This window comes from Panthera uncia, chromosome C2 (genome assembly GCF_023721935.1).
Source record: "Panthera uncia isolate 11264 chromosome C2, Puncia_PCG_1.0, whole genome shotgun sequence".
Taxonomy (NCBI): domain Eukaryota; kingdom Metazoa; phylum Chordata; class Mammalia; order Carnivora; family Felidae; genus Panthera; species Panthera uncia.
The window spans coordinates 74,185,620-74,203,244 of NC_064810.1; the positions used below are offsets into that span (position 1 = coordinate 74,185,620).

The 17,625-nt window shown below is 39.0% G+C and overlaps 1 protein-coding gene across 1 annotated transcript in view; it reads left to right on the top strand.

Moving 5' to 3' along the window:
* Nucleotides 1-17,625, top strand: part of FGF12 (fibroblast growth factor 12) — a 263,779-nt gene that overhangs the window by 34,341 nt on the left and 211,813 nt on the right. The window contains exon 2 of the mRNA XM_049628403.1: nucleotides 13,572-13,682. Within this exon, the coding sequence (XP_049484360.1) occupies nucleotides 13,572-13,682 (111 nt within the window). The remainder of the gene's footprint in view (nucleotides 1-13,571; nucleotides 13,683-17,625) is intronic.

Below are 17,625 nucleotides of genomic sequence, written 5' to 3' on the forward strand. Positions count from 1 at the left end.
GGCAGTTCCTGGTACTTCTGTTTCTGTTTCTTTCAACTGGTCCCTGAGAACATCCCAAAGTGAATTCCTGGTACAGTGTACAATCCATATTTACATCACAAGTGTACCATCCACATTTGATAAGTATTTCTACTTCTCTTTTGTGAATTATAATATCAGGTTTTAATAAGTTAATTGCATTATTATGTTTGTGAATATTATATTTTTAAATGGGATTTTAACAATTTTTATTAGTAGATAGTGGTGATATATATAATCTATCAAAAATACTCCTCCCCTTTTCAATTGAACTAATTGAAAATAGCTTGTGAGTATCTTTTTCTACTTATGAGCCCCTTGGGTTTCTGGAATCCTGACTTGCAGCCACTGAACTGCTTCTAACACTGTCATTTTATAGATGAAACCTAAATCCAGAGCTAGGAAACCAGTTCATTGAACAAATATGTATTGTATTCTTATGTTGTTAGTGGGCACTATGGTATATATGGGTATATTGTAGTGGATAAAAACCACATGGTCTCACCCTCATGGATGCCCATGTGTTTTCCCCAGTTATCCAGAGGGGGAAGTAGATATTAAACACATAAAGAAAATACATTCTAATTACAAATCAACATAAGTGTTATGAAGGGGGAAAACAGTGTGTGGTGACAGAGAATATGAATATAAAATGGATATGGATATGAATATGAAGGCAGATATAGATTGGGGTCCTAGGCAAGACCTCTACAAAGTGATATTTAAGCTGCGACTTGAAGAATTCAATCCACATAGAGGAAGTTGCATGTGCAAAGATCCTTAGGTCTGAGGAAAAGAAGGCGTGTGTGTCTAGAGCTTAGTGAGCCAGGGAGAGAGTAAACTGAGATGATGATAGAATGGTAGGCAGGAGCCAGATGGTACAAAGCTCTCCAGGCCATGCTGAGGGTTTGGCGTTTTATTGTAAATGAAATGGGAAGCTATTAAAGGGTTTAAGTAGGAGAGTGACAAGATCCAATTTATATTGTAAAATATAACCTCCACTGTAGTATGGTTTGGAAGGGAAAATGGGGAAGAGTGTCAGTGAGGAAGCTTTTGGAGGATTGCAGCCAGGATCTGCCAATGGCCTGGACATGGTGGTGGCTTTGGGGACGGAGAGGAGCAAACAGCTGGGATCAGACCTGTGGTGTCTGGATCCCCTTGGCCCATGCTTCCCACCACACCAGCCTGCCTAGCCTGAACTTGCCACTGAGTTGAAGCTGATGAATGTGCTCTTGGAGTGCTAAACTGCCCTTCCACAGAAAGTATCGTTACCTCTTCAACTCACTCTGGTTGAGTCTGCAAATGCTTCTTGGTGGATGTTGTAGAAAAAGATGACAGACAAAGATCACATTTTACAACAATAGCATTTTACCTGCAGGTAATTTAGATTTGTGGTGTATGAAGGAATTCCCCAGGCCTGCCAACCTGGATGAAAAGATCTCCTTTGAGATACAGGACAGTTTTAGGACAAGCCTAGCATTGTGCAGCTTCTCTGATGTCAGGAAGCTGCCATGCTTGTGCTCTTCCAAATAATGTGTCCTGTTCATTTATTTCTAGTGCCAAAAGATGTGCCTCTGAAAAAGAGGCTTTAAGACTGTAACAGAGAATGTTTCTCTGTGCCAAGTGGGGATGCTTTCATTACACAAGACTTTCGTATGCATAGAAGTGTTTACATCCTCTCCCCTTCCTCCCCATCTTTTTGTTTTTTATACCAAGGGGCCAAAAGTCATGGCTTCACCTCCAGTTGAGTGTTTGCTATTTATTCCTGGTCCCTTGCTCCATAGATTTCTACTGTTTCCGTGGCTTGATTACAGTTAAGGAAGAAGAGAGAAGTATCAGCATATTAGACTTCTTTAAGTGACAACTGATGATTAGCAATGAGAAGGTATAATGAGGATGGGGATCTGGCTTCAACACCTGGTTCTGGCATTTATTCCTGTCTGATTTAGAACAAGTGACTTAACCTCTGTAAAGCCTGTTTCCTGACCTATAAAAAAAAATACCCAATTATAATGCCTGCCTTAAATTATTTCTATGAGAATGCAGAGAGATAATCCACACCAAGAGTCGGGTATGTGGTAAATGCTTGACAGCTGTTATCTGTGAATAAATCTCAGGAGAGTTTGCTCATTGCTCCTACTCCTAACCATGGGTCTTCCTATCAACTTTAATTCTGTCTGAAAGTTAAGCCTACCACACAGGCAGAGCTACTTCCTGGTCATACAGCACACCATCATGTGTATTCTTAATTCCTTAGAATGACCTTCAGAAACAGTTCCTAGTTCGGACACCTGGATTGCTCAAGTGGGTTTAAGCATCTGACTCTTCAGCACAGCTGAGGTCATGATCATGAGTTCCAGCCCTATGTCGGGCTCTGAACTGACAGCACTGAGCCTACTTGGGATTCTCTCTTTCTCTTTCTCTCTCTCTCTCTGCCCCTCCCCTGCTTTTTGCACTCTCTAAATAAACAAATAAATAAACTAAAAAAAAAGCAATTCCTACTCATTCAAACAATTTCACAAGAAGCAAAGTATGTGTATGCACAAATTAAATAGCTTTCCAGATACCATATAAGTAGTGTGGGACAAGGCCAGGATACTTCTGGGAGGATGAAAAATGATTTCCATTTTAAGGGGCACAGAACAGCACAGCACATAGCTCATTAAAGAGCCCTGACTCCAGGGATTGGAAGATGTGTTGCCATGAGGTTTTCCCTTTTTGTTGTTCTGCTTCTTTGTCTATACAATGCTCCTTGACTTAGATCATGGCTATGCTGGTTCTAAAATATTAAGATTCTAGGAAAGTCTTCATGTTTGAAATTTCTTGTGGTCTGCATTCTCCAGAGCTCATTGTTGAGTTGTCTGGAATGCAGTGTTCATTTCCCTGGGTGACAGTCTGAGAAAGACCATAGAGTTATTATTCTGAGGTTAACCAGAGTCAAACTTCCTTTCATGAATGGATATCCTTACAATGGTAGATAAATAATTTGGCTTTGTGGGAATATTCACATTAAGCCTTCTTTACCCTCACTTTCCATGATATTCTATACTTAAACAGGGCTTTCTTAGAAGACTATGATAGAGGGGCGCCTGGGTGGCTCAGTCGGTTAAGCCTCCGACTTCGGCTCAGGTCATGATCTCATGGTTTACGGGTTCGAACCCCGTGTTGGGTTCTGTGCTGACAGCTCAGAGCCTGGAACATGCTTTGGCTTCTGTGTCTCCCTCTCTCTCTGTCCCTCCCCCCTCATGCTCTGTCTCTCTCTCCTTCAAAAATAAATAAACATCAAAAAAATTTAAAAAAGAGAAAAGGAAACTATGATAGATTTGGAGGCGCATGGGTGACTCGGTTGAGCATCCAACTCTTGATTTCAACTCAGGTCATGATCCCAGGGTCATGGGATCAAGCCCCATGTCAGGCTCCATACTGAGTTTGGAGCCTGCTTAAAATTCTCTCTCTTTCTCTCTGCCCCACTCCCTGCTTGCATGCTCTCTCTCTCTCTCTCTCTCTCTCTCTCTCTCAAATAAAAAAGAAGGCTATGATAGATTTGGGTGTGGGGATGGAGAGTTCATGCATTTTTCTAGAACTTCAGGAAGTCTACACATGCTATCATCTATCAAAAACCACCAACCACAGTCAGCCCTTGGCTGACACCTTCTCTCTACCCTTACCATCACTGCCTGCCTAATGCCCTATGAGTCCGCTCCCTAGGTGGCTTCCTGACCATAGTGCACCCATTCTAATTCATCCTCCTCTCTTGTTCCCCACTTTGGCTTTCTAAAATACTGCCTTCATATGCCTCCCCAAACTTACAATCTTTTAATGTTTTCCCATTACCTCATACACTGATGCCCAATGCCTTTCATATCTGAAGTGGGTAGATCAAGACAATCTTCTGGCCTATGGGAAGAAGCTATTTTAATTTCTGTTTCTGTTTAGTGTTGGTCTCTTTAAGCATTTCAACTTTTATTTATACATTAATTTATTACAACTATTATTATACATATAACATACACGTAATTACAAGTACATTCATGTAATTTATAAGTAATATAGATATATGGAGGCTGTGGACCTGAATTCTTTTACAGATAGGGATGCATAATAAAAACAATTTAGAGATCATTGATTTAAAGGATAAAGTAAAAGTTACTAACTTTGCTTAAGGAACCTCACGTGTCCCGGACCCATATTTTTCTTCTGCTGTCACCTGCAGCCACTGCACACACTCCTTTGTTTTCCCATACTCTGTACCTGTCTGCTCTCCTAGTTCTTAAGCATGCTCAGCTGGGCCATCGTCCTGCTGATGCTGCTCAAAGCAAAATCCCCCTGCCTATTCAAGCCTAAGTTTAAAATGTTGCCTCATCTCGGAAGCCTTTCTTATGTACCTCTTGTCTCAGAACCCACCCCCACCCAGGTAAAATTAGCATCCCTTGCCTGTGATTCCTTGGCATTCGGCTTGTTCCTCTATGACAGCACTTTTCAAGTGCATTGCTATAATGATTAGTTGTGTATGTGTATCCCTGATGAGGCTATGGGTGCCTGCAAGGCAGGCAGTGCACCTCACTCATTTTTGTACCCAGCACCTAGTGCATGTCAGAAGCCAATAGATGGTGTTGAGTTATTTTAAATCTTCATGAGCATCTTATAGAGAAGAGTCTGGGAGGGAGGGGGCTGATAGTATCAGGAATAAAATTGGTTTGGTACAAAAATCCCATCCCTGTTGGCATTTAAATCCTAGCTCAATTTCCCTGCCCTGACTCTTCTGCCTTTCCTAGCTCAGACTGACTGCTTCAGTGAAGAGGGTACTCTGGACAAGCGTGCCCTTTCTTTCCATTTAGCTTTGAGACAGCATGAAGGTTAAGGACTGCCCGTCTCAAGGTCACTTGGTTTCCATAGAAGTGCAAGGCAACCCGGGGCTTTGGAGACTATGCAGTTTATGGAGGATGCCGCTGTGCTTGTCAGACTGTGTTCAGTGTGGAAAGGTTGAGACTGAGAAAGGGGAGACACAGACTGAAGGCCGGAGGCATTACATGATAAGACTGTAAATAGCTTCCCTACAAATGAGGAACTCCTCTGAAAGTTACAGGTGACAATGAAAAACCCCAGATATAACTTATTGACTTCTTTTTTTCAGCATATTTCCTCACCTCCTCTGTGCCTGGCACTGTGTTAGGTGCTGTGACAGAGTGATGAATAATTCAAGGTCCCTGACTGTGAGGACCTCATAGTTCAGAAGCAGAGACAGAACACAGGGTAGGCCAGCAGCTATAACCGTATGGGGAGCCCTCTCCTAACCTGTGCACAAGGCAGCTCCGCAGAGGGAGTGATTAATTGGGCCTCCGGGTGCCAGCGAAGGCCCTCAGAAGAGGGCTGAGGCTAGAAAACTGAGGAGGAGTCCAGGGCAGAGGAGGAAGGCAGGGATTGTGCATTTCGGGCAGAGGGAACTGAAGCTGCAAGGGTCTAGATCAAGGCTTGGTACATTTTGTCTGTAAAAGGCCAGTTGGTAAATATTTTAGGCTTTGTAGGCTGTGGAGCCTCTGTTTCAACTACTTATCTCTGTCGTTGTAGAGGAAAGTAGCCATAGGCAAATATGTGAATCAATGGGCATGGCTGTATTCCAATAAAACTTTATTTACAAAATTGGCAGCGGCGGGGCTGTAGTTTGCCAACTCCTGGTCTAGACGAAGGATCTTCGGAGAACCTTTAATCTCATGGTTCCTAATCTTTTCAAGAATTAGGATTACTTGGCACTGCTGTGCCCTATGCCTAGAAGGCTCCCCTTAATGCTCTTCTAGATATCCCTGATGGCTTGCTACTTCTCTTCATTCAGGGCTCTGGGCTGCCGTCTTTTAACTACTGCGTCCACAATAGGACACACACCTCCCGTATGCTCCATCACTTTTCATTGCTTTCCTTTTCAAGATAGCACCTATACTCAAACTCTACCTTATATTAATTATCTGTTTATTTTCTATTTTCCTACTGGAACATAAGCTTCATCTTATTCTCCTATAAACAGAGTGGTGTGCTGGAGCCCATTGTGCTCATGTCTTCTCAGCTGCAGCTCTGCCTTCAGTGGTGTTATATGGTCATGGTAAATCCACCATGGTGGGAATATTTACATGGTGGAAATTAGCCCCATGGGAATCACATTGGGGTGGTTTTTGCTTTTGTTTTTGTTTTTCGCAAGCTGGTTTATTAACAAATCACTAGTTATCCCTGGTGCCTAGAAGAATAACCTCTACAAAGCCCAGTGCGCAATGAATACTTGTTGTTTGAATCAAATGTGCCACTAGTATCTGTTTATTGAGAAAATTGATATCCAGTTACAGATACAGAGTCCTCTGTGATTATTATTGCTACATAGGGAGTTCATGTCTCTCATGTAGGTAGCTGCCCATGGCATCTGTCACCTGCATGTGACTGATGGGGAGACTGAGGACTTGGCTCAGGACGTCACTCCCATTACCCCACAGGACAGATTCTGGTGACCCCGATGACTCATCTCCAGCCTTATACACTCACTTCTACAAGGTGCTCCTTTCCCTGTGTCCCCTGCAGTCGGCTGAGTGAAGGCAGGGCCTCAATCCTGTGTCTCTTTTACTAAACAATATGTATTTTTAATGAATTTCTCTGAGTGTGGTTGTGATTTTTGCAGTGTTTTAAAAAACCCAGATAAGGTCTAGCTTCTTTCAAATGTCTTACTTTATCCCATTTCTGATTTGTCTGGGGCTTTGATTTATGGTATGTCAGTGTGCCCTAGTGTGTACCCTTTAGCTATGATTGGTCCAAAATGTATCTGTTTATGAACAGTCTCCAACCCTAACAGTCCAATTTTGAAATCTGCAGCAGTGTGAGGCCCCAGAAGCACTTGACAAGAATCACATTTAACAGCCTCTTCAATCTTAGTTCCTTTAAGTGGCAACATTAAACCGTAATACTGAGGCCCCCTTTCTAAACCCACAGAGACTGATTAGAAAACCCCATCAAATTACTCCCACAATCCATGTTGAACACTTACAAAGAGCTTCATTTTCAGGATGCTTGGTAAACAATCTTTTCAATTCCCTGTCCTAAGCACACACTAAGAAACAGAGGAGTGAACTTGTATTTAGAGGGCCATCTGGCTGATCCCAAAGCTTTCCAGGACAGGCTGCTGGAGAGGATCTTGCATTGTCATGCAGAATGCCTTAGCTTTTGTAGACATCCGTGTCCTTCACAGCTGTTCTGATGTGGAGTTTTTCTGCTTCTCCCTATTTGCTTCTGTCCATGATAGAAAACTCACTCTTTCTTTGGGCAGCCTCCTCTCTCTTTAAATACAATTTATAGAAAATTCTTTTTTTACCTGCCTCCCTGTAACTTTCACCCGTTGGCCCTAGTTCTATCCCTGTGGAGCCACTCAGAACAAATTGGCTTCTTCTTACTTCTCTCTTCGGTTAAGAAAGTGAGGGCAGCTCTCATGTCCCCGGAGTCGTCCCTTTTCCAGGTTGCATATGGACTGTTCATTCAGCTATTTTTCACATGGCAGTCCTTTGTGCCCTGTTTATTTGGCTCCCTTTCATCTGGGTGTGTTCCAGTTTTTCCATGTCTGTCTGCCTTTCTTTCTTTTTTTCTTTCTTTCTTTCTTTCTTTCTTTCTTTCTTTCTTAAATGTTTATTTTTGAGAGAGAGAGAGAGAGAGAGAGAGAGAGAAACAAGCAGGTGGGAGGGGGGCAGAGAGAGAGGGAGACACAGAATCTGAAGCAGGCTCCAGGCTCAGCACAGAGCCGACGCGGGGCTCGAACTCACCGACTGCAAGATCATGACCTGAGCCAAAGTCAGACCAAAGTCAGACATTTAACTGACTGAGTCACCCAGGCGCCCCGCCAGTGTCTTTGTTAAAGCCACTGAACAGTGCTGGAGAGTAGCCAAGACCACAGACTCTTAAGCTAGAGCTGCCTTCGAATTTACTAGTTCTGTAACTTTGGGCAAGTGAGGGAGCTTCTCCGAATCTCCATAATCTTATCTGAAAAATGAGAAAAAAGGACCTTACACACTCAGTTATTGTGAGTATTAAATAAAAATAGGGTAAAATCATTAGGGGAGTGCCTGGTACAAAGTAGATGGGTTCAAAATATAGCCATCGTTATTGGAGTAAGTACTGTTAAGTCTCTGGATATGGCTTCCATAAGAAAGTTTGGGTCGCTATTGTAGTTTTATTTTAGCTTGGTGTTTACATGGGGCATTTTCTCTAATTTTGAGTGCAAATGTTGAATAGGTTGGCCCTAGATAAATACAATCTAATTTTGGTATCAAAGGTATTTGTTGTGTGTGTATATGTGTATGTATACTTCTTGCAGACTTTCCTGTAGCCTCTTCTCTTTTTTACCCCTGTACTCCAAAAACTGACATACAACTCAGTGCTCTTCCTCCTCCTTCTCCTCTCTTCTTTACCTTTTGTCCCTTAACCCCTCACTTGCACAAGATATGGATTGTATCTTAGCTGCTTTTTCAAAGGAAAGAATGATGTTCATTCAGTGTATAGGAGAGTAGTTCTTGTCCTAACTCAACTCTGTGTTAGGTGGATGACCTCAGACAAGACACTTTCCTTCTGAGCCTCAAGTTTGCTTTTGTGTTTATTTTATTTTTCAATTTTATTTATTTGTTTATTTATTTATTTATTTATTTATTTATTTTTTAGTCTTTGACATTGATGAAGGAAGGGATTTTGATGAAGGGAAGTGTGAGATTCCAAGGTCCTTTCCAATTCTAAAATTCATTTTGTTTTCTGCTGTCCAGTGGTCATCCTGAGATGTGTGATTGGCCCCCATAGTCCACCCGCTCTGGGTTTCCAGTATATACTTAGGTAACTGTTCCACAGCACTATGTGCTAAAGCAACAGGAATGTCAAGATAGCTCTTCCATGTCACAGCTCTTCTGAGTGGCTTTGAATTCAAACCTCTGTTGAAGGTGCCATGTCATCCTGAAGGGAAGCATTGTTGAGCATGAATTCCTATCCTTTACCGACTGTCTCACCCAACCTCTCTAAGAATTAAATTTCTAACCTGCTTTGTAGCTGTAATTATCACTCAACTTTTTATTGTGGAATGGTTTTAAATTTACAGAAAAGTTAAGTTAGTACAAAGAGTTCCCATTTAAACTATCCTCAGTTTCCCATATTAACATCTTCTATTAGTTTGGTATACTTATGAAAATCAACAAATCAGTGTTGGGGTGCCTGGGTGGCTCAGTTGGTTAAGCATCTGATTCTTGATCTAGGCCCAGATCATAGCCCCGCATTGGGCTCTATGCTGACAGGGTTGATGAAGCCTACTTGGGACTCTCACTCTCTCTCCCTCTCTCTCTCTCCCCCTCCCCTGCTTGCACACTCACACACACACGTGCTCTCTCTTTCTCAAAATAAATAAGTAAACTTAAAAAAATCAGTGCTGACACCTCATGATTAAAGTCTGTAATTCATTAAGATTTCCTTAGTTTTTACCTATTGTTCTTTTTCGGTTCCAGGATCCCATCTACAATACAACATTACATCTAATTGTCCTATCTTAGACCCCTCTTGGCTATGACATTTTCTTAGACTTTTCTTATTTTTGATGACCTTGACAACTTAAGGATTCCTAGTCAGCTATTTTGTAGAATGTCCTTCAGTTGGTATTTGCCTGGTGTTTTTCTTATGATTAGACTGGGGTTATTAGTTTAAGGGAAGAAGACCACAGAGGTAAAGTGCCATTCTCATCACATCATATTAAGAGTACATGTTATCAGTATGATTTATGACTTTTGATGGTAACCTTGATCACCTTGCTGAGGTAGTGTTTTGTTTGTCAGGTTTCTCTACTGTGAAGTTCCTCTGTCCCGTCCCCCTTTTCTTATTGTACTTTTTGGAAGGAAGTTACTATGTATAACCAATGGAAGTTTATTTCTTGTACACCTAAGTGTCCAAAGTGGGCATTTCTGATGGCTATTGCCTTTTTTCCATCAGTTATTCAGAAGCCCAACATTCTTCTATTTTGTTGACATCCCCTAGGGCTTTGTCATCTAAATCCAGCCAGCATTAAGAGAATGTTTGCTTTTAAAAGCCTCGGCCTGAAAATGGCACACATCACTTCCACTTACATTCCATATGACACTCATTCATCTGCCAAACCTAACTGCAAGGGAGGCTAGGACATATGGTCTAGCTGGGTGCCCAGGAAAAAGAGGAAATGGATTTGGGAGAAAAGCTAGCAGCATTTGCCACACCATTTTAGAGTACAAAAGATAACAAACCAAATCCCTGCCACCTCACCATCTAGTAATATAGCCACCATTTCATTAAAAAAAAAAAAAGAAAAATAATAGAAGAACATTATCTTAGAATCATTTAAATTGGAAAATATCCATTGTTTATTTGTCTGGAATGCTCTTTCTCTGTTTTTTTTTTCTTTTTCTTTTTTTGACTCTGAAAATGCCACTTACTCTTCAAGTGATGGATGAGGTTCTTTCACCCAACCTTGAGACAGAATTAGTCCCTTACTCCTTGGTGCCATCATGCCACTCTGCTTCTATCCCTTATTTAACACCTACATCACACTAGTATTATATATAAATATGTTTCATGCACTAGACTGGGTGCTCCCTGAGGACAGCATAGAATATATTAATCTCTTAGATCCCTAAGGATAATCTGACAAATAAAAAGCATATTTATTGAGTGCCTCCAGGATTTTAGGTATACCAAAAAAGTGGTCTCATCTTTTAAATCCCTTTCTTTAAAATACGATAAAACAGCTCTTTTCCCCCCTCAGTTATAAAAACGACCCACACTTATGATAGTCAAGCCTTCGTGGAGGAGATCTTGAGCTGAGCCTAGAAAGATTGATAGGGTTTGATAGACGGTAATCAGGGTACAGGCCTGGCTTTCTATGACATTCTAGGTTCAAGGCATTTTTTCAATAGATGGTCAAGTCTCCTTTGAAACATCTACAGTGCAAGACATGTGCTTTCATAGATCATCACATAATTAAAACTCGGACTCTGAGCTGGTTCTAGCACTGCTTCTAGGCAGTTGGGGGCAGTATAAATGCCTGATGCTCATTATCTTGAACAGGAATTACCAACCTGAATTCCCAGGGCCCCAACAAAGGGATGGCTTCACCATAGCAAAAGAAGTGTTTAATTACAGCTACAGAAAGAGGAGCATGAAAAAAACAATCATCTGCTGGCATTAGTGACTCAGCTGCCATGTATCTCATTACCAACCCAAACATGACTTCTTAAAGTGACCTTATCAAGCTTATTAGAAATAAAATATCAATTATAAGACAGCCTGTCCCTTTCCTTCTATCCTGTTCTATCCTCTACTTGTAGCCCATTGTTTAATGACTTAGAAGCTTAATTAATATTTTACGAAAACAGAAATCAGAAGACATAAAGTTGGTTCTTAGTATGTTCCTTTACCTCACTTATGCTGTTTTCTTGATTTTCATCACTGAAAATAGACCTTAATTAGGCTTTATATTCTTATGGGTTTGAATTCATACTATCACCTATATTTATTCATTGAATTTCCCAGCAGTTATAATTAGCATAGGAATTATTTTTCCCTTTATATGAAAACTGAGCCTGAAATGTAAAATGACTTCCTCAGGAGCACGTGGCAATTGTGGCTCAAAGCTGGGTCTTCTGCCTGCATATATAGAATTAAGTATGCCATATTAGCACCTGCCTGTCAGTCAGTTAGCCTCATGACAGAGGCACACATGTTCTTTTTATTTCCCCCAATTATATATTTCCCTCAGTTATGATAGCCAAACTTTCTTGGAGGAGGTGATCTTGAGCTGAGCCTAGAAACGTTGGTAGGATTTGATGGCGGCACAGGATATTGTTTTACAGTGAGGTTAGCCAGCTATGTGTTCCTCCAGCATGTTCCTAATATGTCAGATTGGGTGGACCCGTGGAGGCAACACACCGAACATTCCTTGATTTCTGCTATCACTCAGGGAAGAGGATTCTAATGTACCCCAAGTCAACAGATATTTATAGAAGGGATCTAAAGGTCACTTAGTTTGACTTCTAGATAGTCCTACAAATTAAATAAATTTATTTAACACACATATATAACATATAGTTATCAGCCAGAATTCCTCATTTCCAGTTCAGTTCTTTTTTTTCATAACCCTGCTTCATTATTCCAAATTTTCTTAGTACCTTCTCTGCTTATTAGGATTGCTTTCAAGAGGACATGTTTCTTTTTTTTCATAACCCTGCTTCATTATTCCAAATTTTCTTAGTACCTTCTCTGCTTATTAGGATTGCTTTCAAGAGGACATGTTTATATAGGTAGTGCCTTATATTCCTGAATACGTGTGATCAAGTCATATATGAAAAAGTTTAACCGCAGACATATGCTATAGAGAGCAGGTCTATTCCCAAAGAGTTAAACACACTGAATCCTTAACTAGAATTCTTATGTAGTCACATCAATCAGTGTGTTTGGTGTAACACACAGTACCTAGCATATTGTCTGACAAAAAAGAGATTTGGAGTAATTGGTTGAATAAATGGGTGAAGGAATGAAATTGACTGTCAGTTGAAATTCAGTATGATGCTGAATTTGAGGATAGTATGTTGCTACTTCAGGAATGCATTAGAATAGTCTAATATTTGCCCAGTGCTGGAGTGGAGACAAAGATGGTAGTGATGCTATAGAAAATGAATTGTCGCTGGCAGCCAGCACCATAATGAGAAAGCTTTAAATATTTATGGTAGCTGATATGCAAAAACCCAAATGTGGTATACAAAGTTCAGTTTGATGGTATTAATGTGTAGGGAGTTTATAAAAGCTGAGGAACACTTCTAATGGTCACTTCTAGTGAGGACAGCTTCTTTCACTTCTAGTGAAATATTTAGAGAAATATACATGAATTTATTACTTCTTTTGGTACTGGAAAAATGACTTTTGTAGTGCTGAGGCTTCTGTCTGGTGAAGTATTTATTGAAGGTGAAGTTTATTTTCACATACTTTTCAGTGACATCTCATGGCCGTGGGGGTTTTGCTTTTTCCTGTGGTTCTTATCCAAGCCATTCTTTCTTTCTGGCTGAAGTTGATCAGAATTTCAAAACCCAGGAGTTTCTAATGGATAGTTTATATTCAGCAGAAATAGAAATCTTCCAGGGCCTGATTTTGACTACTGGAAGCTTAGGAATTATAGTGGCGGTTTGTTGTAAATACTGATTCTAGAATGAGACCATACAGTTGGTGGCATCTTGCAGTCAGACATTAGATGCACGAGGAAGAAAAATAATTCACTTTTTAGCACGCCTCTTTATTTTCCGAGTCATAATTAGTTTTTATCTATTTATATTTGGTTTCCTGATGCATAGTATTATGGCTCTGCCTCTAGAAGGAAAAAGAAGAGTCCTCATGTTACTGAGATGCCCCTTTTCCATATACTTATTTCAATATTTAAGCCATTGTCATTGGTGACTTTAGAGAATTTTTGGACAATTTGCAAGTGTGTATTTTTATAAACAAAATAAGGACTTGAATAACCATTCTATTTTGTTTTGCAGAACCCCAGCTGAAAGGAATTGTGACAAGGTTATTCAGCCAGCAGGGATATTTCCTGCAGATGCACCCAGATGGTACCATTGACGGGACCAAGGACGAAAACAGCGACTACAGTAAGGAGCATTAACTTCTCCCAGTCCAGTTAACGATGATCAAATGTGTGGTCTGGTGTATCTAAGTCTTAGGGTGTGGCCAGGCTGCCTTTTGAACTGTTTAACTGCTAGTAAGCTGGTGTCTGTCTTCTATCCTTTTTGCTGTGACTCCCTAGAGTAAAGACACAGTTGAGAGAGGTCACACACTAAATGAGAAGGTAGAGACTTGAAAGAGTTCCAGATAGTCAGTGGATAAGAAGATTGTCCCATTCCAGTGTTTATAGTCAATATGGTGATAAATATTTATAGGAACAAGGCAGAATTTCCAGCACAAGATGGTGTTTTAATCCTAGAACCAAATAGCGAGCATGTTATAATAATTTTCCAAACATCATTTCTGGCAGGCCAAAATTACTTCTTAAGGTAAACATTGAGTATATACATCTGTATATTACATGTGATTTCATTTTAATTGACAAAATTATTGCTTTTAATTTTTTCAAGTATTTATTTATTTATCTTGAGAGAGAGAGAACATGAGAAAGGAGGGGCAGAGAGAGGGAGAGAGAGAATCCCAAGCAGGTTCTGTGCTGTCAGTGCAGAGCCTGACCCAAGGCTCCATCTCACAAACCATGAGATCATGACCTGAGCCAAAATCAAGAGCTGGATGCTTAACCGACTAAGCCATCCAGGCACCTCAAATTATTAATTGTAAAAGAAAAATATATTAAAATAGTATGATGATGTATTGGTAATAACAGGATAATAAAGACTAGTAGACCTGAAAGTTTGTTTATAAGTTTTTAAAATAAAGTGCCACGTATTCAAAGTTTTTTAATAATATCCCTGGAATTAGTTTTTAACTAATTTAAGTATAGAGTTGACAAGTTTAATAACTAAACAAAATCATCAAGGTATGACATAGTAGTATATTTGCATTTCAGAAAAAAAAATGGAATATAAGCCTCAGAGCCAAGAGTGATCACTCTCATCATATCTTTTAGTTTCTGCAGAATCATACACAGATACCCAGGGGGAAATTCATGTTATCTTAAAATTATGCAGGGTGCCATATAGTTTCCTAAAGTTTGTTTGGATTCACTGCTAGATCGTTAGTGCCAAGCACATAGTAAATACTCATCAAATATATGTCCCATTGAGTTGTCTTCTGATGGATATAATTTTGTGGTCAGGGTGGCAATCTACCAAATTGCCTAAGATAATCTAAGAAGCCTTATATTCTATGGAGAAATAACTTTTAAATTAAAATTAAAGATTTGGGGGAAGATCTGCAACTCCTGAAGTGTGAAAATGTTCTTGTCCCCCTTTCTAAATCATTCTTTGTTCATTTAATATTACACGTTGCAAAATATGAATTACAATACAGAAAATATCTTATAAAAAGTTGCATCCCCAGTTTTCTGCAAAGTGGTTGATTAGCCTATTGTGGTTTGCATTGTTGGTTTGTGGCTGTAGGAATGCACTCTTTAAATGATTCACATTTTCAACTGAGTACCGAGGAATGGGGATGCCTTTCTCTCCATGTAAGATTTTCATCTATTGTATCTGTACTTCATGTAGATTTAGTAAGCTGTTAGTATGGGTGAAATGAATCAGGGAGATTGCTTCACTGTATCACCTCTGCTATCTCTGAGGTATCCCTGGACCTCAGTTTATTTTTCTATAAAATGAAGCAGCTCGAGATAATAATATCTTCTGTCAGCATTGTCCATTCAACTTTTTAAAAAAATTGAAAAATTATAAATTGAGGAGAATAGATTTAATCCCCAAGTAAGCCAAATAGCCACACTTCATTCCACAGGATGCAGCTGTAACCCAGACAGGCATCCTGAAGATGTATGACTTTTATCATGAGGTTGTGGCTGAAGGGCAAGGGCAAAAAATGTGAGTTCAACTGACAAAAATCCTTCCTTCTCCATTTCATAGACAAAGAATTAAACAGTGCTCTCTCTGCAGATGCTGGGTCAGGGTCTAGTGTAAATCCATACCTATATATTTATAAACATACATTTGTATGCATACATATATATGTACAAATATATATGCCTATGTGTGTATATATGCATAGTGGCATTGTGCATAACACATGTTGAGGGTGATACATTTTGTCAAATACTATTAGAAACTGAATTAATAAATTTAAAATATTTTTTTCTTAAGATAAACAACTACACTCACCTTTTGATATATTGGTATTAAAAGTAGTTCAGGTATACAAAATAACAAGACTAGGATGAATCTACCTGGATGCCCAACCTCTGACTTAAAATTCAGGTAACAGTATAAATGCATTTGAACCCACTGTATGTTCTCCCAATGGAGTTCTGCTTTCCTTCAGTATCAGACGTAACTACTATCCTGAATTTAGCATTTTTTATTTCCATGCAGTTTTAAAAATACATTTATTTCATATGTGTATACTTAAATCATTCATAATATTGTTTTGCATGTTTTGAACTTTGTATGAGTGAGAGCATTGCTGTATAATTTCTATGTACTTTTTCTCCCTTATATTATGGTTGTGAGCTGCATAGATGGTGATATATTTGCTTTCTATTATTCATGTTCATTTTTGTAAAGTATCTCTTTGCATGAATATACCCAAATATATTTATCCATTCTCTTTTTGGTGGATAATTATCATTTCTATTTCTTATAGATATTGAAAACACCCTCCCTAACTATCCTTTATAAAATGACACATCTCACCTTGGCTCTCTCTATTCTGATATCCCCCCTTTTTTGTATTCATTGCTTTTATAACCACATGATATAAAACTATACACATACACAGTTGCTGTTTGTTTGTTTGTTTTTGATCTTTCTCCCAGGAGAATGTAGGTTTCAAGAGGGAAGAGATTTTGTTTTGCTCTTTGAGTTATCTTTAGAATGATCTCTGATGCATAGTAAGTACTCAACGAAAAAAAATGGAATGAATGAATGGATGTCTTCTTGTGCATATGTGCAAAATTTCTCTGAGTCATTGGCTAAATACTTCACTCACCCAAATATTTTTTTTTAAACTTTTCTTCTGAAATAATTTTAGAGTTCAGAAAAATTACAAAGTAATGCAGGATATTCCTATGTACTTCTCACCTAGTTTCTCCTAAGGGTATCGTTTTATATGACAACAGTAAAATTATCACAATCAAGAAATTAAAACTGGTACAATACTATTAACTGAGCTATAGACGTTATTCAGATTTCACCAGTTTTTCAATTAATGGACTTTATTTTGATTCCTCTCCCCATACATACATATTTTCATTGAACAATTTCCAATAAAAGCAAATAATTTTTATTTATACTTTTTCTTAGTAGGGATGAAGGGTAGAAATATCAGAAGGATTAAAATTCTACTCATTTTTTAAAAAATAGAAAATTATAAGCTTCTAAGATGTGAAAATGACTTTTCTTTCTCTACTTGGTGTGGGCAGGAGTAAAAGCATTTGATTGTTTGAAAAAAAATCGTGTTACTATGAGCATCTGTCAGAATTGTGCTGTTTGGTTCACTAGACATCATTAGGTCCAACCAACCTTACCATGGTATCTTGCATTGAATTGATAAAGACACCTGTTCTTTTGTTCGTGAAGAAAAGACTAATTACATGTAATTGAGTACAAAAACAAATGGGTTTGTCAGCGGCAACAGATAAGAATCTCTGCAAATGTAATGGTAACAAAAGATACAAAACTGTGTTGGAACACTGGCACACAAAAAGACAATTGCAGTTTGGAGAGTATTAATAGGAATATTTTACATAAAATTAGAAAGGTAATTATTCTGCTCTACTAGTTGCTGTAGGAGAAGATGCATCAGAAGAGGTCAAACATGCTGGGGTGAAAACAATTAAGATATAACCAAATGCATTCTTCTCTTTCCCTCTGCACAAAATATATGAGCAGCCATTTGAGTATGGAGTGAGCTGCCTGATAAATTAGT